At 51.6% G+C, this 23,436-nt stretch overlaps 1 protein-coding gene across 2 annotated transcripts in view; it reads right to left on the bottom strand.

The window, feature by feature from the left end:
* Positions 1–23,436, bottom strand: part of Inpp5a (inositol polyphosphate-5-phosphatase A) — a 193,654-nt gene that overhangs the window by 140,978 nt on the left and 29,240 nt on the right. For both annotated transcript variants that reach the window (XM_070011461.1, XM_070011462.1), the window contains exon 2: positions 5,326–5,367. In XM_070011461.1, the coding sequence (XP_069867562.1) occupies positions 5,326–5,367 (42 nt within the window). The remainder of the gene's footprint in view (positions 1–5,325; positions 5,368–23,436) is intronic.

Here is a 23,436-nt window from a genome sequence, read left to right as displayed (position 1 = left end):
CTGAAAAAATTCATACCAGAATTGCTGATGGGAGGATCTCTCTGTCTCTGATTTTTTTGACCTAGTTCATATTTTACTGGCTCTTAACACTAAACACAAAATGGTTATTATCACTATCACAAAATCTTCAATACCTGCTCATTTTTTATTTGTATAAGCAACATTGTATCTTGTTTAAAAGTTCATCCTTATAGCTACCATGAACAAAACTCCAACAATCTAAAAGTCCCTCAACAGAAGCAACATCAAAGGTGAAAACTTGACCAGGTATGGTGTTCCATGTCTATATTGCCAGCTACACAGGAAGCAGAGCAAGAAGGATGTTGGTTTGCGGTCAGCCCAGGGAAAGTTAGAGAGAAACCCTATCTGAAAAAGAAACTAAGAGCAAAAGGGCTGGAGAGAAGGTTTAAGTGAAGTACCAGGTTCAATTCCCAGTACTAAAAACAAAGAGGTCGGGGCTGGGAAGGTGGCTCAGTGGTAGAGCGCTTGCCTTGCATGCCTGAGGCCCTGGGTTTGATTCCTCAGCACCACATAAGCAAAATGAAAAAAGCCGGAAGTGGCGCTGTGGCTCAAGTGGTAGAGCGCTAGCCTTGAGCTGAAGAGCTGAGGGACAGCGCACAGGCCCAGAGTTTAGGTCCCATGACCAGACCCAAAAAAAAAAAAAAAAGATTAAAAACAAAGAGGTGGGGGAAACCACACAAACACCACCACCTACCATGGAATACCAAGAAGCTACAGAAACACCGTATGTGTTAATAGGCATATATCTGTGACCCACTGATGGAAGGCACATTTTTCCCAATACCACACACAGACATATACTACCAGGTAAATGTATATCAAGCTGGAGGAGAAAGAGAAATAGAACAAACATTTGTTTATACTTTTCTGCTTTGTTAACAAGCAACTGCTACAGGGGCTGGGAAGGTGGCTCAGTGGTAGAGCACTTGCCTTGCATGCTTGAGGCCCTGGGTTCCATTCCTCAGCACCACATAAGCAAAAAGAAAAAAGCCAGAAGTGGCGCTGTGGCTCAAGTGGTAGAGCGCTAGCCTTGAGCTGAAGAGCTGAGGGACAGCGCCCAGGCCCAGAGTTCAGGCCCCACGACCGGACCCCCCCCAAAAAAAAACAAAACAAGTAACTGCTACACATATACCATGTGTGCTTGGGGGACAGCAATGTGCAGGCAGATGAGACCCCACTTCTGAGAACACAAAGCCAAGGACACCATTTCAGAGGGTCCATTAGCGTCCTTACTACCTCAGCCACACCACTGAAGACTCAGCCAACGGCAGACAGCTCCTTCGAACTTCCAGTCTCAGGTTAGCCCCTGCCCCAACCTTCCGTGCCCACCCCGGATGAGGTGGCTCCCAGGGCCCCCCCGCCCCCAGACCTTCCATGACCACCCCAGGAGAGAAGCTTCCTCTCCTCCCTGAGCCACGGTGAGACTCACACTCTGGGTGTGTTCTGTTCACTCTGGCATGCGCCCCAGAGAGTCTACAGCTACTTCTGAATGAATGCTATATGATGGTCTGTGTGAATGAGATGAAGTAATGGCTCTGAAAGCTGCTGTGGGTACATCTGGAACACTACACACAACACACTAGGACAGAATGGGGCACATGGGGTGCTCCAGTTCTCACAGCACCAGCCTTCACCACACACTTCAGAGCAAGAGCTGCAAGCTCATTCCTATGTCCCTCCAATTCAGAGCAAATGTATGCAAGAGGATGGCTGGCTAGCAGGACAGCAGGAGGACCCTACAAAGCACCCATAATGGGCTGGGAAGGTGCTCCGTGGTAGAGCGCTTGCCTCGCATGCCTGAGGCCCTGGGTTTGATGCCTCAGCACCACATAAACAGAAAAAGCCAGAAGTGGCGCTGTGGCTCAAGCACTAGAGCACTAACCTTGAGCCAAAGAGCTCAGGGACAGCGCCCAGGCCTAGAGTTCAAGCCCCACGACTGACAAAAAAAAAAAAAAAAAAACACTCACAAGGTGCCCTGGAATAGCACGGAGTCCCTGCTGCAGGAGGCAGGTACCCAGGATAGCACCCAGAATAGGCAGGTCAGACGGCAGGGACATAGGATAGACAGTTCAGACGGCAGGGACATAGGATAGACAGTTCAGACGGCAGGGACATAGGATAGGCAGGTCAGAGGGCAGGGACATAGGATAGACAGTTCAGACGGCAGGGACATAGGATAGACAGTTCAGACGGCAGGGACACAGGATAGACAGGTCAGAGGGCAGGGACACAGGATAGACAGGTCAGAGGGCAGGGACACAGGATAGACAGGTCAGTCAGCACACCAACCACATTCCCAGAGATTAGACAGTCCAAGCACTCCCTGTGGGAGGAGCCAGGGTTCCCTTTGGCCACACAGTGCCCCAGCATACCAAAGAGTTTGGAGAGCGTCCTATCAGATCCAAGCTGCCCGGCACCTCTTCCCACAGCACATCCTCCATCAGCCTTGCTATCATGTGGAAGGCTATTTTACTTTGGAAAATTCTAGACAGGAGGTAGGCCCTGAAACACCTTTAGAGCTAGTTCCAAACCATCTAGGTACTACTGCTGCCTACTGTGGCTGTCACCCATGCCAATCTATAACTCTTCAGGCCCATCTGGTCCCTGTTCAGCCAAAGAAGGTGTATTATCCCTTCCAGGGACTGCAAGGTCAGGAGGGACACAGGTCCCTAGCCTTTGTGGTGTCTACATCCACACACAGACTCACTCTATGGCACTAAACCCACGACTGCCAAAGGACCAGTAGCTAATGAAGGAAAATCCATGTCCCCCAAGTCCTGGCCATCATTTCCAGATCAACTAGACCCTCCTCTGAAAGAGTCCCTCCCTGTTCCTCGCCACCTGAGACCCTCTTCTACGGGGCTCTCCCTCATCACTCCCACCCTGAGAGACAGGAATACCCGCTATCATTCACCACCTGACACCTCCCAGACCTCCAGCCTCCCACGTGGCCCAATCTCACCCCTGCCCCACCAAACTTTCCTTCCACTGCTCCCCAGAGATCTGCCTTCATTCCCCATCTCAGAACCAAACACACTAAGGAGAGGTTCATGAATGCTGGATGGTTAGTGAAGAACCCCATCTCCAAATGACAGGACAGATACATCTATCTTCTGTCCATCACCTGAGATGTGAGGATTCGGCACACAGAACCAAGGCTACTCCCTGATGTCCAGCATGGACTTGGGCCTACAGATGGCCCTGAGTCCTACCCAGCCTGTACCTCGAACAAACTGAGAGACCACAGGTGTGAGCGTCTGTTTTCACCCTGTCCTTCTGCCCTCCCCACTGAGCCTGAGCCCCTGTTGAGGCCCACTCCTGTCCACACCCATGGAGCAAAGCTGGGGGTAGAGGTGGGCCAGGGGCTGTTTAACCTAGTTCTTTCCAGCATGAATCACAAATAGGACATGCCTGCATCTATCAACAGGCACAGCCTTCTCATCCTCAAGATTTTCACAAATCCCCTCCTGAGATGATTACTATCACCCGTCCAGGGCAACCTCAGAACCATGCGAATCCCATCTCCCCAACAGAACATAAACTGAGAGAATGTAGAGCCCACCAGCTGTCTCTTCAAAGTGACACCCACCAACATCCCACTAGACCCACCAAAAGTTCCACTAGGTACACCAATGTTCCACTAGACCCACCAAAGTTCCACTAGATCCACCAAAGTTCCACTAGACCCAACAAAGTTCCACTAGGTACACCAATGTCCCACTAGACCCACCGAAGTTCCACTAGATCCACCAAAGTTCCACTAGGTACACCAATGTCCCACTAGACCCACCAAAGTTCCACTAGACCCACCAAAGTTCCACTAGACCCACCAAAGTTCCACTAGGTATACCAATGTCCCACTAGACCCACCAAAATTCCACTAGGTATACCAATGTCCCACTAGACCCACCAAAGTTCCACTAGGTACACCAATGTTCCACTAGACCCACCGAAGTTCCACTAGACCCACCAAAGTTCCACTAGACACATTAATATTCTACTAGACTCCTCAGTGTCCCACTGTGAAAGCAAGAAAGGACTGGGAGTAGGAATGCCTTCTCCCAATACACTCTGAGAACACAGAGTTTTCCTGGAAAGGTCAATCAGTCCTGGCTTAAGGGAACTCAGATTCTCCCCTAAACAGTGCAGGAGCCTAAGGGTAGAGCTAGGTTTACGCAAATTGAAGGCTCTCTATGTTTAACCCTCCTTCCCCAAATAAAAAGGTCACCTACCACTTGTATGCAAAATATCATCACATGCATCACATGTTGAAGTGTGTACCTTGCTTCCTGGCACAAGGCCAATAAAAACCTTGATTAATGGGACCTCAGGATCTGTTACCAGTGGAGGGCTACAGGTCCCCTGGTACCCAAAATCTCAGTTGCATGATCCAGTCTCCCGTTATTGCATTGTTCCAGGTCACAGAGGATTGAGGAGCTCATGGAGGGCTTCAACATTCCACTAAACCAACAATGTTCCACTAGAACACCAATGTCCCACTAAACCACCAATGTTCAATGTTCCACTAAATTACCAATGTCCCACTAGAACACCAATGTCCCACTAAACCACCAATGTTCAATGTTCCACTAAATTACCAATGTCCCACTAGACCACCAATGTTCGATGTCCCACTAGACCACCAATGTCCCACTAGACCACCAATGTCCCACTAGACCACCAATGTCCCACTAGACCACCAATGTTCGATGTCCCACTAGACCACCAATGTCCCACTAGACCACCCATGCTCGATGTCCCACTATACCACCAATGTCCCACTAGACCACCAATGTTCCACTAGAACACCAATGTCCCACTAGACCACCCATGTTCGATGTCCCACTATACCACCAATGTCCCACTAGACCACCAATGTTCCACTAGAACACCCATGTCCTACTAGACCACCAATGTTCCACTAATCCACCAATGTCCCACTGGACCCACAGCACCAGTCTGGACCTCTGCTCGCACCTCAACTTGAAATTCTCCTGAAAAGCAATGGCTTCCTCCCATAATGGTGCAGGTACTCAGCCTCAGAAAGTATTACCCCCACCTGGGTTGTCGGTATCCTGGCTGGGAGACCATCATAGTGTGAAACATTACCTGAGGAGAACCAAGGCACAACATCCACTGCTTCTGAAGAAGATATGAAGCCAATCTAATCATGCTAGGATCTAGCCAGTGTCACCTACACTGCCCTCCATGTGGACCTGCTGTGATCTCCACATAGACACACAATTAAAGAAATACTCACCCCTGGGTGACTGTCCTGAACGACACACACGCAGCAGCTCTTACCTGGTAGAACTCCCGGAGCCAGTTCTTCTGCAGGTTTTCCGGCTGTAAGTTAAGAAAACAGAAAAGAGAGTTGTTAGAACAGATGGTGCTCCACACAGCCAAGGAAAAGATTTGATGAAAGAACTCTGGGGATAAATACGAGTAGCTTGGCACATACACAGGACATCCCAACCACATGGGGAAAGCTGTAACACCCATCCACACGGGGGCCGTACCTACCAATCAACATGGGGCCATGCTCCCCATCCACACGGGGACTGTACTCCATCCACACGGGGCCATACTCCCCATCCACACGGGGACTGTACTCCATCCACACGGGGACTGTACTCCATCCACACGGGGACTGTACTCCATCCACACGGGGACTGTACTCCATCCACGCGCAGACTGTACTCCATCCACATGGGGACTGTACTCCCCATCCACACGGGGACTGTACTCCCCATCCACACGGGGACTGTACTCCATCCACATGGGGACTGTACTCCATCCACACGGGGACTGTACTCCATCCACACGGGACTGTACTCCCCATCCACACGGGGACTGTACTCCATCCACACGGGGACTGTACTCCCCATCCACACGGGGACTGTACTCCATCCACACGGGGACTGTACTCCATCCACGCGCGGACTGTACTCCATCCACACGGGACTGTACTCCATCCACGCGCGGACTGTACTCCATCCACGCGTGGACTGTACTCCATCCACACGGGGACTGTACTCCATCCACACGGGGACTGTACTCCATCCACATGGGGACTGTACTCCCCATCCACACGGGGACTGTACTCCCCATCCACACGGGGACTGTACTCCATCCACGCGCGGACTGTACTCCATCCACACGGGGACTGTACTCCATCCACGCGCGGACTGTACTCCATCCACACGGGGACTGTACTCCATCCACACGGGGACTGTACTCCATCCACATGGGGACTGTACTCCATCCACACGGGGACTGTACTCCATCCACACGGGGCCATACTCCCCATCCACACGGGGACTGTACTCCCCATCCACACGGGGACTGTACTCCATCCACATGGGGACTGTACTCCATCCACGCGCGGACTGTACTCCATCCACACGGGGACTGTACTCCATCCACACGGGGACTGTACTCCATCCACACGGGGCCATACTCCCCATCCACACGGGGACTGTACTCCCCATCCACACGGGGACTGTACTCCATCCACATGGGGACTGTACTCCATCCACGCGCGGACTGTACTCCATCCACACGGGGACTGTACTCCATCCACACGGGGACTGTACTCCATCCACACGGGGACTGTACTCCATCCACGCGCGGACTGTACTCCATCCACACGGGGACTGTACTCCATCCACACAGGGACTGTACTCCCCATCCACACGGGGATTGTACCCCCATCCACACGGGGACTGTACTCCAGATGGGGACTGTACTCCCATCCACACGGGGACTGTACCTACCCATCCACAGGGGGACTGCACCTACCCATCCACTCGGGGGGGACTGTACTCCATCCACACAGGGACTGTACTCCATCCACACGGGGACTTTACTCCATCCACATGGTGACTGTACTCCCATCTACACAGGGACTGCACCTACCCATCCACACGGGGGACTGTACTCCATCCACTCGGGGGGGGACTGTACTCCATCCACACGGGGGACTGTACTCCATCCACTCGGGGGGGACTGTACTCCATCCACTCGGGGGGGGACTGTACTCTATCCACTCGGGGGGGGACTGTACTCCATCCACTCGGGGGGGACTGTACTCCATCCACTCGGGGGGGACTGTACTCCATCCACTCGGGGGGGACTGTACTCCATCCACTCGGGGGGGACTGTACTCCATCCACTCGGGGGGGACTGTACTCCATCCACTCGGGGGGGACTGTACTCCATCCACTCGGGGGGGACTGTACTCCATCCACTCGGGGGACTGTACTCCATCCACTCGGGGGACTGTACTCCATCCACTCGGGGGGGACTGTACTCCATCCACTCGGGGGGGACTGTACTCCATCCACTCGGGGGGGACTGTACTCCATCCACTCGGGGGGGACTGTACTCCATCCACTCGGGGGGGGACTGTACTCCATCCACTCGGGGGGGACTGTACTCCATCCACTCGGGGGGGACTGTACTCTCATCCACATGGGTGCTATACTCCCCATCCACACGGAGGCTGTACTCCCATCCACACAGGGGGGGCTGTACCCCCCATCGACATGGGGCTGTACTCCACAAGAGGGAGCCCAGCTCCATACAGAGGCTGCAGTCTGTGAGCTTCTCTGTGACATACTTCAATCCTCCCTGGACCTGTCAGGCACACACAGCAGCCCGTGTCCCAGAGGACCCACAGTCCCACTCTCTCCTCCACTTGGGTCATTGGGATGGAAATAACATGGCTGCTTGGAACACAGCAACAGGCAAGAAGCCATACAGCAGCTTATTTCCACACGTGCCTGGACCAAGGCTGCTTGCAGGAGGATGGCCTCAGTAGTGCTTTCTGGAGCATGAGATGCAGCCCACAGCTCAGGAGCACCTGTGTGTTCCAGGTGGGAGAAGGGCAGTAGGAAGGGCTCTGGAGAAGCCCTTGTAGAGACACTGAGAGAGAACCTAATGCCATGTACACATGCTCACACACATAGGCCTGAAACCCTCAGGATCAGAGAGGCCAAGCGCTGGCCTAAGAGGAGCAGCACTCTGCCCTTCCCAACCGCCCTGCAGAGCCCCAGGCCACCAGCGCTCCTAGACTTGGTGCCAGCTCCACCAGGAGTGGCAGTGGTCACACCTACAGCAGGCCTGAGGGGTGCCACCCACTGTGCGCCTGCGGCTTAGTCAGAAGTCTCCCAGTGAGGACTCAGAGTCCGTGTCCAGTGGGCGGAGGTGGGGGCTGTCCCAGGAGCATCCCGGACCCCTGTAAAACAACCCAACCACAGTCCATGTTGCCGAGGTAAACACTGAAGGTCAGCCAGGGTGCTAAGTGGAATGTGTTTTATACCACAATAAAGAAAATTACAATAACATATCCTACCCTGCTACTGGGACTGTTGGCCCAGTTCACCTCAGCCTGGCTGATGAAGTCCAAGTACCATGGCTGTGGACTCCGAACAGAGAGGCTGACCACTCATAGCCCTGCCCAATGTCACCTCACTGCTGAAGCCCGGGGCACCTGCCCACCTGGGGCTACTCCTACACTGGCACAGCCTAATTTTTCTGGCTGATGGTTCTGGCAATCAAGAAGGTAAAACTGGAGGGGGGTATGATTGGGTGGGGGGGAGGGGGGAGGCTGGGAAGGGAGGTGAAGGGTAAACAAAGGAGGAGGCTGCAATGCTTGGTAAGAAATGTATGCATTATCCTGCCCATGTAATTGTAACCCCTCTGTACAGTATGTTCTCAAATAAAATAAAATAAAATAAAATAAAATAAAATAAAAAAAGGTAAAACTGTAGATAAGCGAATGACAGGAAATGCTGGCAAGGAATAAGTGCCTTACAGACCCCAGGAAAGCAGAGGAGATCTAAGACACTTTACAACTCCCAGGCACACACACACACACACACACACACACACACACACACACACACACACACACACACACACACACACACGCACACACACGCACACACACACCCGGAGGACCCAGCTCCCTCCCCTGCTCCCTCCTCATTCACAGAGCAGAGCACAGCAGCAGAGCATCACAGAGACAACCTTGAGCTGGGTGAACACAGGGACAGATGCCCCTGGCACACGTAGATGCTGCACATCATTAGTCCTGGAGGAAATGCAAATCCAAAGCCACAGTGCACCACACAGCTGCTGGGTTGCTAGAATCTGAGGCATAGGGAAGCTTGAGAGAAGCAGGAAGCTTCTAGCAAGACCCATCCAGAGGGTATAGTGCGGCAAGCCTTGGAAATGCTAAACCTGGACTACTATGTGGCCAGGGAGTCCACTCCCAGGACCATAAGCCCAAGAGAACTGCAACAGTCTACACAAACCTGCATGCCTAAGCTGCCCACAGCACTCTACATTCTTAGAGTTGTTGAAGTTTTAGAATCCTCAGAATCCTGGAGATATTTCTCGTTTGCACTAATCCTCTGTGTCTAAATCCAGATACTCCATCGGTTATGGCCCCATCCTCTCTCCCAGGCAATTCAAGCTCACGGAATCCAACCCTTCAAGGTGGAGAGACACAGAGAAGTAAGCTGCTGCCAAGCATGATGGCTACTCCAGGGCAGTGATTCTATCAGGGTGGAAGGATTTGGGGAAGGTGGCTCAGTGGTAGAGCACTTGCCTTGCATGCTCGAGGCCCTGGGTTCGATTCCTCAGCACCACATAAGAAAAAAGCCAGAAGTGGCGCTGTGGCTCAAGCGGTAGAGCGCTAGCCTTGAGCTGAAGAGCTGAGGGACAGCGCCCAGGCCCAGAGTTCAGGCCTCACGACCGGACCCCAAAAAAAAAATCAATCCATTTCTAAAATACTCAAAAGCAAAAAATGCCCTTGATCAAATAATGTCATTTTCACAGGAAACACATTGAGTGGCGACTGGCTTTTAGCACGTCTGCTAGTATGCCCCTAAAAAATAACATTAACACCAGAGGAAAGCAAAAGTGTCAGGGCAGCATAAAGACACCAACCCTAGAAGACTGGAGCCCTGAAGGCAAAGAGGCGGGGAGGGGTGGGGGAGATGAGGCGCTCGAACCGCAAGGGAAGGCCACTATGGACAAGGAACCCTAGGCCAAGCGGGCCAATATTTACTTTCAAAATGCACTATCAGACCTTTCCTTTATTCCACAAACAAAACAGACTCCAGATACATTCAGAAGGTAAACTGGAAACTTGAAACCACAAGGAATCAGAAGAAAATATAAACCAATAGCTGCTCTCACAGTAAAAATAGGGACGCAAGTCTTTGGGACGGGGAAGGAGCAAAGAAAGGAACCCAGGGGAAGTGCGCATAATTCTACACTCAACTAAACAACCTGCAGCCAGTATCACACCAACAGAGAAGGACGGAGCTTTTCCTCTAAGACCTCAGCCATTCACTGCACCACGGGTGTCCTGGTCAAGGCCATCCGTTAGAAAAGGAAATAAAGGCATCTGGACTCAGGCAGAAAAGAAAAGGATCTCTGCTCACAGACAAGACTTTATAAACTTTTGGTTTGTAGTCAGTCGTGAGGTTTAAACCGTGGGCCTAGGAGCTGTTCCTCAGCTCTTCAGCTCAAGGCTAGTGCTCTACCACTTGCACAGCGCCATTTCCACAGACATGACAAAAGCCTAAGAATTATATGCACAGAGACAGAAAGAGAGGAAGAGGAGAAAGAAAGAAAAGCAAACTTAAAACATTGTAGCAAGTTGTAGCAAGACACAAATCACACAATTATCAGTGTCTTTTTTTTTTTTTTTTTGTCTACCATGGGGCTTGAACTCTGTCTGGGCTTGGACCTGGGCATTGTCCCTGTGCTCTTCAGCTTAAAGTGAGTGTTCTACCACTTGAGCCACAGTGTCACTTCTGGTTTTCTGGTGGTTAACTGGAAATAAGAGTCTCACAAACTTTCCTGCCAAGGCTGGCTTTGAACCACAATCCTCAGATCTCAGCCTCCTGAGTAGCCAAGAGTACAGGCATGAGCCACCAGTGCCTGGCGTCAGTGTCATTTTTATATTAACCATAACAATCCAAAAAGGATATTAAGAAAACAATTCCATGAACAATAGTATCATAAACAATAAAACACTTAGGGTCGGGTGTCAGTGGCTCATACCTGTAATTCTAGCTACTCAGGAGTCCAGCCCAAGCAGGGAAGTCTGTGAGATGTATCTCCAATTAACCACCAAAAAGCCAGAAGTGGAATTGTGACTCAAATGAGAGAGCAATAAACTTAAGCAAAAAACAAAACAAAACAAAAAAACCCTCAGAGACAGCACCCAGGCCCTGGGTTTAAGCCCCAGGACCAGCAAAAAATTAAATAAAGACTTAAGGGCAAACTTAACAAGGAGACAAAACACCTAGACACTAAAAACTACAAATTATTGCCAGAAGAAGTTAAGCAAGATATGTTCAAGGGCTGGGAAGGTGGCTCAGTGGTAGAGTGCTTGCCTTGCATGCCTGAGGCCCTGGGTTCGATTCCTCAGCACCACATAAGCAAAAAAAAGAAAAAAGCCAAAAGTGACGCTGTGGCTCAAGTGGTAGAGCGCTAGCCTTGAGCCGAAGAGCTGAGGGACAGCACCCAGGCCCAGAGTGCAGGCCCCACGACCAGACCCAAAAAAAAAAAAAAAAAAAGATATGTTCAAGCCTGGGATAGGAATACTGCTAGGAGACCAACACACAGGCGACATTTACAGAGTAAATTCTGTATCAAAATCCCACCTTTTTTTCCTTTTGTGCTGCAGAAAGAAAAATTCTAACATCCACCTAGAACTCTCAAGTAGCCAAAGTAACCATGAAAAGGAAGACCGATGTGTGCCCATGCTGTCGCACGCACACACATCCCAGCACTCGGGAGGCGGAGACAGGTGGGTCATGAGTTCAAAGCCAGCCTGGCTTTATTTATTTATTATTTGAGATCCTGTCTCAAGTAATAATGATGATAAAGAAGAGAAGGGAGAGGAAGGAAAGAAGGAAGAACAAAGTGAAGAGGTGATTCCATGTAACAACGCCCAGGGCCACCAACCACCGGAGGTGAATAGGGGACAAGGAGACAGGCCATAATCCCAGCAGAAGTAAAACTGCATTTCCACCTGACACTTGACCTACAGTCTGCCTTTCCTGACATCCCTACAGATGTGTTAGGAAAACACAACCTCCGGAAATTCCTAAGTTACCATATTTACCTCCATTCTTTTCACATCAAGTATAGGAACTAACGAGCCATGGTAAATGCTCACTGGGGCAAAATGCGCCTCGGACCTGCAGAATGGGATGAACGCCCTGCCCCTGCTGAGCGCAGTCCCCACCCCCACCATATCCAGTCACATCTGAACTGGGTCCCCAAGGCTTGCTGAGAGGAACAGAAGAAAGATACCTGCAAAAGCCAATGGACACTGCAAGCCGCTCTTCACTGAAACCTCAAACATCAAAATGCAGGTGCATGAGGGTGCCAACCCAGACCCACGCACACAGCGGCACGTCACACATGGGCACGCACGCCCCACAGTCAGCAAGCCTTCTTCCAGGGGCGCCAACCCACATGCACACACACACAAGTGTGCACACACAATTTTAAGCATGTTCCCTGCACAGGAACACCAACCCACACCTGTGTACACACAGCATGCACACAGTTAAGCAAGTGCTCTACCACGACAAAAGACAAAAGACAGTTTATATCATGCATCCATGCCAGAAGCTTTGATAAAGTGAAACCCTAACCCACCACAGTGCCTTTGCAAAGAGGACAAACTTTCCTACCAGAGCTGCTCTTTGCAGGCCACACAACCATACTACCACACGGTCATGTTTACAATGTCACATCCATACCGCCATGTCCACACCACCATGTTTACATGCCATGTCCTCACCGCCATGTCCACACTGCCACATCCACACCACCACATCCACACCACCACATCCACAGCGCCACGTCCACACCACCATGTCTACAGTGCCACGTCCCCACTGCCACGTCCATACCACCATGTCCACACCACCATGTCCACACCATCACGTCCACACTACCATGTCCACATCATCACATCCACACTACCATGTCCACACCATCACCTCCACACCGCCACATCCACAGCATCACCTCCATACCGCCATGTCCACACCGCCACATCCACATCACCATGTCAACACCACCACATCCACATCACCATGTCCACACACCACATCCACAGCACCACGTCCACACCACCATGTCTACAGTGCCACGTCCACACTGCCACGTCCATAACACCATGTCTACACCACCATATCCACACTACCACATCCACAGCACCACGTCCACACCACCACGTCTACAGTGCTATGTCCACACTGCCACATCCATACCACCATGTCCACACCATCACATCCATACCACCATGTCCACATCATCACATCCACACTACCATGTCCACACCATCACCTCCACACCGCCACATCCACAGCATCACCTCCACACTGCCATGTCCACGCTGCCACATCCACATCACCATGTCCACACCACCACATCCACATCACCATGTCCACACCACCACATCCACACTACCATGTTCACATGGCCACATCCACACTACCATGTCCATACTGCCACGTCCACACCATCACATCCATACCACCATGTCCACACCACGGCCACATCCATACTGCCACATCCACACCATCACATCCACACTACAATGCCCACATAGCCACATCCACACCACCACATCCACAGTGCCATGTCTACACCACCATTTCCACACCACCATGTCCACACTGCCACGTCCACACCATCACCTCCACACCACCATGTCCACACCGCCACATCCACATCACCATGTCCACACCACTACATCCACACTACCATGTCCACACGGCCACATCCACACCACCACATCCACACCATCACATCCACACTACCATGCCCACACAGCCACAGCCACACCGCCGTCTACACCATCACATCCACACTGCCATGTCCACACAGCCACATCCACACCGCCACATCCACACCATCACGTCCACACCACCATGTCCACACTGCCATGTCCACACGGCTACATCCACACCATCACGTCCACACCACCATGTTCACACTGCCATGTCCACGCTGCCGTGTCCACATTGCCATGTCTATGCTGTCACGTCCACATCACCATGTCTACACCGCCATGTCTATACTGCCATGCCATGCCGCCTTGCCTACACCTGGGTTTCTGGTGACTAGCCTTTTTCCCAGGCAGCTCTGGTCACACCTGCTCACAATCACAACCCATACTTGGCTAACACAGTTATTTTTTATCTATTTATTTAACTATTTATCAAAAAGAAACACCAAAACCACCTCTAAGGACGTCAGGCTCAACCCATGGCTGGTGCAGTCCTGCATGTGTCTGTTGCTATGTGGCAAAAAGCACATGCCTTTGCTTTCTCCAACCACCATAAAATTCTTCTCAAAACATATTTAAAATAGGATTGTTTCCAGAGGTCAATTCTTAAAAAAAGAAAAATCCTAAACAACAAAAGCCCTCTGCACAAGTTGCTAATAACATCACTCTAACAGAATCAGTTAGAATGTTCCAGAAGAATGAGTGTAACAGAGCACACACAATACAGAACACGCAGAGACAGGCCACAGATACACTGCTACAGGAAACAGGCTGGAGTGGCCTGAAGGCAGAGCCTGCACTCCACAAGCCCAAGTGAGTTAACCAGCTCTGCCCCACACTGACTGCAGTCCAGACCCACACAGGACCTGCCTAATGGACACCAGCCCTGCCCACAAGCTGACTGCAGCCTGAGACCACATAGGATCTCCCTGATGGATGCCAAATCCCACACAGAAACACAATTGGAGACAGTGCATGGAGGTTCATTATACAGCACAGAAAACTACATCTTTAATTAACAGGTTCTAAGTATATACGTGTGTATGATTATGTAGGATGAAGATTCAAGTACTTTCCCCGATCAGATTTTGTGTTTGTTTTGTCTTCAGATGAAACATTCACAGCAAGGTGGCTCACACCTGTATTCCTGGTGACCCAGGAGGCTGAGATCTGAGGATTGCAGTTCAAAGCTCAGTTTCCAGTCCAGGTAAGAGTTTGTGAGACTCCTGTCTCCAATTCACACAGCAAAATGGGCCAGAAGTAAATATGTGACTCAGCAAAAAAGCTAAGGGAGATTGCCTAGGCCCTGAATTCAAGCCCCAGTACCAACATGTGCACACGCCCAAGCATGCACACACACAAACCCTGCACCCTAACAGTCACACTGCTGTGCTAAATCACATGTGCCACACTCTCCTAACCACCACATACAACCGGTAAAACTACCACACACACCACGCTGCTCCAAACCTACCGGTAAAACTACCACACACACCACGCTGCTCCACCCCTACCGCTGCTCAGCCCATCCAGTTTGCCTTCTCATCCTTCTCTTGTTTTCAAACAAACAGGTTGATATGTCTTTCATTTAATTTTTTCCATGCAGTTCTGAGATTTATATCTATTCTTCTTACCTTTGTCAATTATGCCAAGTTCCATATCCAGTTTTCAGTCTATTTTATGACTTACTTCACACCAACAAGTACGAATACTGTATGACATATTTATCAGAATATTCCACACCACACACATTTATCTGCATCCTAAAGCCGGCTTTTTCTGAAACACTAGCCCTTACACGTGGTTCAGAAAAGTGGCTAGAAAACATTTTTATTAAAAATGCATCACAGTTCATCTTCATCAGATTTGAAGAACACTCAAAAGTCAAGGGAAGGACAGGAACCAACGCACAGAAGGCACAGAGCCACTGACTGGCATGGCGGGCCCTGAGACCTCCTCGGGTCAGGGGTGTGGGCTTTCCCAGGGGGAACCAGCCTCCTGCTGGGCATGTAATACTCAGACTTACCCTAGTGGTGTCCTTGCCCCAAATGCCTGCTGCAACCAGCACCAAGCAGCCTCCAGAACAGTCCAAATAGCAGGGCTCTCCATAAAACATAGGGCCAAGACTTTTAAGGTATCAGTAGAAAGAGGGGGAGGAAGGGCCCACAGCTGAAAATACCCCTACCTACAAGTATGGCTCAAGGGTATAACCTTAGGGGAAGGAGGCCGGGGTACGGGCGCTGGGCAGATGGGACTTGGCAGCATCACAGGGCTGGGAACTGCAGGCTCTGTGGGATAGTACTGACACTGCACAGGAGGCCGCAGGGCTGATGCTTCCCCTCAACCAGGGTGGGAGGAGGCCTGTGAGACTGACCATATCTGCCTCCATTCCTCCCGGGGCTCGGGGCTCAGGGCTGGAGGGACCCCCACCATTCCTCCACCTCAAGGTCCAACGTTCCATCCTGCCAAGTCAGGCAGCTCCTGTCAGAAAACCAAGCTTTCCTCCTGGGCACCACCTCCCCGCCTGGAAGAGGACCAGCCAGCTTCAGATGCGAGGCTAGCATGGTACCGGGCAGACTAAGCACAGACCATGGCAGCACTCGGTGTGCTGGCAGCTGGGGGAGAGACAGCAACTGAGCACCACACAAGTGATCACCACACAGACCGGAACATAACTCTCTTTTCTCAATACTTCCTTACAACTTCCACACACAGCTGTGTCAAAACAAACTAGCACCATGCGCTCTTGACCCGGAAGAGGCCAGTGGCCACAGCCTTCCTCAGGACATGAGGTGGACCCACTGTTGCACAAGACCCTGGACAGTACTGCTGCTCATTCCTCAGGAAATCCTGCCCCATGACACTCTTATCCCTGCAGAAACCCATTTCCTCTCATGAAGAATGCAATCTTGTCTATGCAGTCATGGAAACACTAAAGCTAAAAATAGTTTTATAAAAGGAAGTAATGATTGGGCCTTCCTCCAGATGACAAGCGCAAGCCCTGTCCCCACTGGAGGGGGTGGGAGGCGGGAGTGACTACTGAACTTGGAGGGGCACTGCCCTGCAGGGCCTCTGGAGCCCAGCTTCATCCATAGACCACACAGACCCAGAGCCCCAGAGAGGAAGCAGCCGTGAAGGAGCAGGCCCCTTCCTCTGAAGGTGATTCCAGCAATACCCTCCTCTCCATTCAGTAAGACAGAAAAGCAGCCTACAAGCTTCAGAGCGTGCCAGAGACTCCAGAGGACACATGCCCTGTGAGCCTCTGTCCACTGGACAGCATTTGCCCTGAAATGTGTGCCCAAGTGATAACTCACCATTAAAGAGGGCCCAATCTGAAGAAATAAGACACGTTCCACTCTGAAATAGCATATAAAAATGAAGCACCACCTTCTGGGCAAATACAGACCAGCGGGGCTGCGGCAAAATGGAAAGCCTTCCTAGAAAAAGCCTACCTACCACTTGAGCCACACCCCAGCCCCTTCTGCTTTAATTTTCTAGTGGGGCCTCAGGTTCTGGGTCCAGATCAACCTCTGATGACAGGTCTCCTGCCCATGGATTCCCACATAGCTGGGACTCCCAAACAGCATGCAGCACACCTAGCTTACTGACTGAGATGGACGTCTAACTTTTTTCTCCACAGCTGGACTTGTACTCTAACCCTGATCTGTCTCTCCCAAACTGGCATCCAGCACAAACCCACATGTGAAAGGCGGAGGGTGAGAGTCAGATGGGAAGTGGAGCCTGGCTACTTCTCGAGCAGCATCACAAGCTGCACACCTGCTGCCTGGGTCAGCCTAACAGACTGCTTCTCACAGTGAGCCGTGTTCACTTCAGACATCTGGGAAACAGCCAGGTGCCAGAGGCTCACACCTTTAGTCCTAGACACTCAGGAGGCCGAAACCTGGAGGGTCTCAGTTTAAAGCCAACCCAGGCAGAAAAGTCTGCAAGATTCCATCTCCAGGTAGCCAGCAAAATGCTGAACTGGAGGCATACCTCAAGAGTGCCAACAGTTGCCAAAGCAAGCAGATAAACATGAGGCCCTGAGTTCAAGCCCCAGTACAGGAAAGGGAAAGAGAAAGGACAAATTATTCCTTGAAAATACTTTCAAGTTTATCTTTAAGAATCTATTTTCCCTTAAATAAATAAATAAAACATGGCATTTTATCTAGTAAACAAACTGGAGTAGTATCAAGAAGAACCAGCCTACCTAAAAGGCACAGCCAGGTTCACTGCTACATCCCTGCATCCCAAGAAGAACCTCCCCATCTGTATCGACAGTGCTTTTGAGGTGGAGAAAAGCCATCGACAGGAACGGTAAAATGTCAGTGTCAAAGCCTCCACCAATAGCAGGAGGTCAGGATGCTCCCACAGAGCCAGTCCCTCCCTTCTCCCCCTGTCCTTTCTCTTTTTCCGCCTCTTCCTCCTCCGTTCCCCTTCCTCTCTTTCCCCCTCTCCATCTCTCGAGTCTGAGAAGATAGTCAATTGGGTTGTAAACCAACCAAAGCCCAAAACTTCTTCAACAATCAGATATGCTAATTTTAAGTCTCAAAAGGTTTATTTAAATCTTAAAATTCAAGCCCAAAATAACTTAAGCCTAAAAATACTGTCTGTATAAAATAAACGCTTGCTCCATCTCCCTGCTTCCTCAGCCCTGCTGATCACATTGCAAGCCCCATCTGTATACTGTGCAGTCCCCACCTGCAGGCCAGAGGCGAGACCCAGCCCAGGCAAGGCTGAGCCGACTCTGCAGCGCCTCTCCAAGGATGGAACCCAACCCTCAGAGATGGGCTCCCTGCCAGAACACCTTTCCCCAGCAAGCCAGGGCCCCAGAGCCCTGCCCTCGAGGGGCTGTATCCAGCAGCACAGCCTCAAGTCCACCCACCTTGGGTGCCTACTCACCCCTGTCCCAGACTGACATCTCCACAGAAAGCCAGTTTCCTCATCCCCCAAACCCAGTGCTAGTCAAGGACCATGTGCTTCTGGCACCCACCAACTAAGCCAGGGGCCACTCAATCCCCTAATCCAACAGCCTCCTGGGGCCAGCTGCCAGGGGTCAAAGGACAAGGCCCAGGGGAAAGACAGTCATGCCATGTGGAGAGCTAGGGTGCACCCCTGCCCAGATGAGAAGCATCCACACAGGTGAACAGAGGACAGGCAAGGCACAAGGGGCCCCACCAAACACTGAGAGGAGATGGGGATGTGGAGGACCTGCACCTGCTGACTCGGGCCTGACTCTTTCCCAGATCTTGTTCTCATGGGCAATGATACATATCCAGGTACACGTATAAGGTGACTATATCCTCAGGTACAAGGGCCGCCAACACATACACACACACACACACACACACACACACACACACACACACACACACACACACACACACACACGAGTCTGAGTGTCCTTCTACCACCAAAGACCCACTGTGACAAAAAATGGCACCCATGGATTTAAGCAGCTCTACATAGACCCCAAATAACACACCCAGTTCAGAGCCAGTTGTAGGCTGCAGACCCCAGGTCCACACCAAAATGGTCAGATATCAGGTCCAGGAATTGCAGGGGCACTGACAGCCAGCCACCAATGTCCAGAGAGAAACCAGCAAGGGGGGCGGGCTGGGAAGGTGGCTCAGTGGTAGAGTGCTTGCCTCGCATGCATAAGGCCCTGGGTTCAATTCCTCAGCACTGCATAAACAGAAAAAGTCAGAAGTGGTGTTGTGGCTCAAGTGGTAGAGCGCTAGCCTTGAACTGAAGAGCTGAGGGACAGCGCCCAGGCCCAGAGTTCAAGCCCCATGACCAACAAAAAAAAAGAAGGAAAGAAAAGAAAAAGAAACCAGCAGGAATGCGGCAGAGCCGCATCCAGGTCTCACTGCCAGACACCCGACAGAGGAGCAGCCTGGCCCTACACAGAACACACACCCTCTTCCAGGTCCATTATGGACTGAGACAAGACAGGTGCACACTAAGTGCAGGCTCACACTGCCCCTACCTCTCTTCCACCTCATTGGTGGGGCCCCAGGATCTGCCTTGAGCAGAGCAAACCATCTACACAGAGCCCCAAGACTGGCACGCACAAACTAGTTCTAAGCTGACTTGCTGGTGTGCAAACACCACAGCCGTGGACTCCCTATGTCTCCTCTCTCCATAGGTGATGTGGTCATCCGTGTACAGCCGTATGGAAAGCTGGCCTCGGTCCAGTCACCCAGGTGCTCAGTGACAAGACCAGCACTTCCCATTATGACTCGGCTCTTTCCCGCCCCTCCAAAGCCAGAAGCTGGCATCCAAGAGTCTCAGCTCTTTCTGCACGTGGTATTGGTCATCTGTCAGTGCTGGATCTTGTAGGCAAAGTCTCAACTTTCAGGAGTGGAGAAGTAGATGGAGAGGCACCAATGCACTGGAGCCTGGAGCCCAGGCACAGGCCACCTGCTCCACCAAAACTGTCCAGTGTGAGCAGGAGCAACTGAGGCCAGGGGCTTCCTCGGCTGACCCTTGAAGCTGGACAAGACCGTCAAAGGTCTTCTCCACTGTGGACAGTGATAGTACTGGGAGGGTCTGTGGCCTCAAAAAGTTTAATTCTTTGACCCTTCCTCGGAGAACTAGCCTGTTTAAAGAGCCTAGTATCACCCTGCTGCTCGGAGAGTGATAAACGCTGCCAGGCTGCTGAAGAGAAGGCAGCAGCACCCCCCCTTGGGATTCCAGAGGGACACACCCAACTCCACGGGCCTCAGCAGACCACAGACCGCCTCTGTAGAAGCAAAGCCATCACAGGCCCACCCCGCCAGAGGACCGTCCCCTGAGCTGAGCAGAGTTTCTAGAGAGGGGAACCTCCGCACACGCCAAAGAGGCCACCCCGCCCCATGGGGACCGAGCACAGAGCCCACACCTGCTACCAGAACCCAAGGCCCCAGCCTCTCCAATGCAAGTACACGTATCCAAGGGCATGCATGTGCATGCAAGCAACCCTGCAATCCACCTGCAGGAAGCTAGCCTGCAGGTCCTGATCAGCACCATTACCCCACAGGAAACCAGTGAGAGGCATCCTCCAGATAGCACACATATGACTCAGAAACTGCCCTAGGGCCAGCAGTCCAGCAGCAGTGGCCATGGGAGCGCCGGGCTGGCAGCAGCCCTGAAAGCTCATGAAGATAATGCTTCTCTGGGTCTTTTTCCCAGATGCTTCAAGGCATCTTTACCTTCAGCTCCATGCACTTTGCTGACACGCAGATCAGACATGAGGGCCATCTTCCATCCCGTCTGGAGAAGGGATGCAGACAAATCCTGCCTCCATGGCAGCCGGGGAGCCGAGAACCAGGCCTGCAACCTGTGGCCCCAGCACCACCCAAGTGCCGCCTCCCCATACCACGGGCACCTGCATTCTGGGACAGCCTCCACTGAGACACCAGACCCATCTTCTTCTCTGGGAGCCTGCAGAAGAGCATGAGAAGCTGCCCACAGAGAAGCAAAGCTCTGTGAGAGCTGGGGACAGCTACCTGCCATGAGAAGAAGAAGCAGGCTCTCTCCAGAGGGCCCAAGCCACTGCCAGGCCAAGTTCAGGATAGGATACATGATTTATAATCTAGCAAATGACCCAAAACCAAGACACAAAGTACTAATATTTAGAAAAAATACACTATGTTAAAAGAGGTCCTGACACTTCAGTGAAAGTGCTTAAATATTCAGGAGAACCAGCCCCAGGATGAGTGGACCTGGAGAGAAGAGCAGGCAGAGGGCCCAGACCCCTTCTCCAGCCCCACATGAAGCCCAAGGAAGGGCTGTCAACTCCCAGTCCTGTCAGAGCTGAATCCACCACAGCCTGGCTCAGCCACCACTTGCAGTAGCAGTACGTGGAACTTCCACAAGTTAAGGCTTTCACTTCCATCTTTCTCCAGTCCAGATAAAATTGCCAGTCCCCGGCACATGGGGCCTGGCAGGCGCTGTGGCGCCCCTCCCATCCACTGTGACACGTTACTAGCCCGTGACACGCCACCTTCCGTTCCCACTGCCGCCTGCAGAGCCTCCCCCTGGAGGGAAGAAGCCTAGGAAGAGATGAGCCTCTGGTGGGATTTCCAGGAGGCTCCTGGGGGAAGAGGAGGTGGAGGTGGGGACCATGGTCTCCCAGCTCAGAAGCCACCGGGCTGCCCATCTTCACAATGCCACATTCTGAGTTCACATCCCTCTTCTCTTCCTGTTTCATTTCTGTCCTAGGATTTTCAATTTCCATTCCAGGCTTTTGCTCCGATTAGGCCTCATGGAGTCCTGGGATGAAACATACTTTTCTCCTACCAAAACCCCACATACAAGGAGTTCTGCTGTGTATGCAGTCTACAGCACCCTCCAGAGAGACCTACCTGTGCATCTGCAAGATAAAGCCTCACTATTAAGGAAAATCACGAGGGTAGGTAGTTTAAAAACTATGACAAAACACAATCTGCACCTACACTATCACAACTACCACTAAAAGCACACAGACAGTTCAGTAAGCACACCCTGAATCCACAGCCTGAAATACACACTGGCAGGCCCTGGCCCAGTTCCCTGGTTCAAACTGTCCAGCCTTCAAAAAGGTTATAGGATCACAGGAAGCGGTCCTGCCAACCTGGGGTTCAAACTACCCACCTTCCTGCACGCATGTCTGGAGATATGCACTTCTACCACCTTCCCTGCATGTATAAAGACACACACTTGCACCCCCTCCCTGCACACATGTATAGACACACACTTCCACCCCCTCCCTGCGTGTATAGACACACACTTCCACCCCCTCCCTGCACACATGTATAGAGACACACACTTGCACCCCCCTTCCCTGCGTGTATAGACACACACTTGCACCCCCTCCCTGCATGTATAGAGACACACACTTCCACCCCCTCCCTGCATGTATAGATACACACACTTGCACCCCCTCCCTGCATGTATAGACACACACTTCCACCCCCTCCCTGCACACATGTATAGAGACACACACTTGCACCCCCCTTCCCTGTGTGTATAGACACACACTTGCACCCCCCTTCCCTGCATGTATAGAGACACACACTTCCACCCCTTCCCTGCGTGTATAGACACACACTTGCACCCCCTCCCTGCGTGTATAGAGATACACACTTGCACCCCCTTCCCTGCGTGTATAGACACACACTTGCACCCCCTCCCTGCACACATGTATAGACACACACTTCCACCCCCTCCCTGCATGTATAGATACACACTTGCACCCCCTTCCCTGCGTGTATAGAGACACACACTTGCACCCCCCTCCCTGCACACATGTATGGAGATACATATTTCCATCTACTTTTTGGTCTTCTTCCCAACTCCCTCTTTCCTTCCACAGCTCATCACAGTGTTCCAGGGCCACAAAAAAAGAGAGAAAGGTGACTAAGGCTGTGGCTCAGTGACAGAGCACTTGCCTAGAATATACAGACCCTAGGTTCCAATCTCAGGCCACACATATCAAAAAAAGGCAGGGGGGGGACACACCAGTACTTAATCATAGAGCATCAACAGCCCCCTACGTTCTGGACTGAAGCTCTCCTCCATCACCAGCCACATCAACATTACCGTCACAGGGATTCCGAAGG

The sequence above is a fragment of the Dipodomys merriami genome, unplaced genomic scaffold, assembly GCF_024711535.1.
Source record: "Dipodomys merriami isolate MVZ:Mamm:240054 unplaced genomic scaffold, mDipMer1.0.p SCAF_82, whole genome shotgun sequence".
Lineage (NCBI taxonomy): Eukaryota > Metazoa > Chordata > Mammalia > Rodentia > Heteromyidae > Dipodomys > Dipodomys merriami.
Note: the sequence above shows the minus strand (reverse complement) of the source record. Positions and strands in the feature narration are given on the sequence as shown.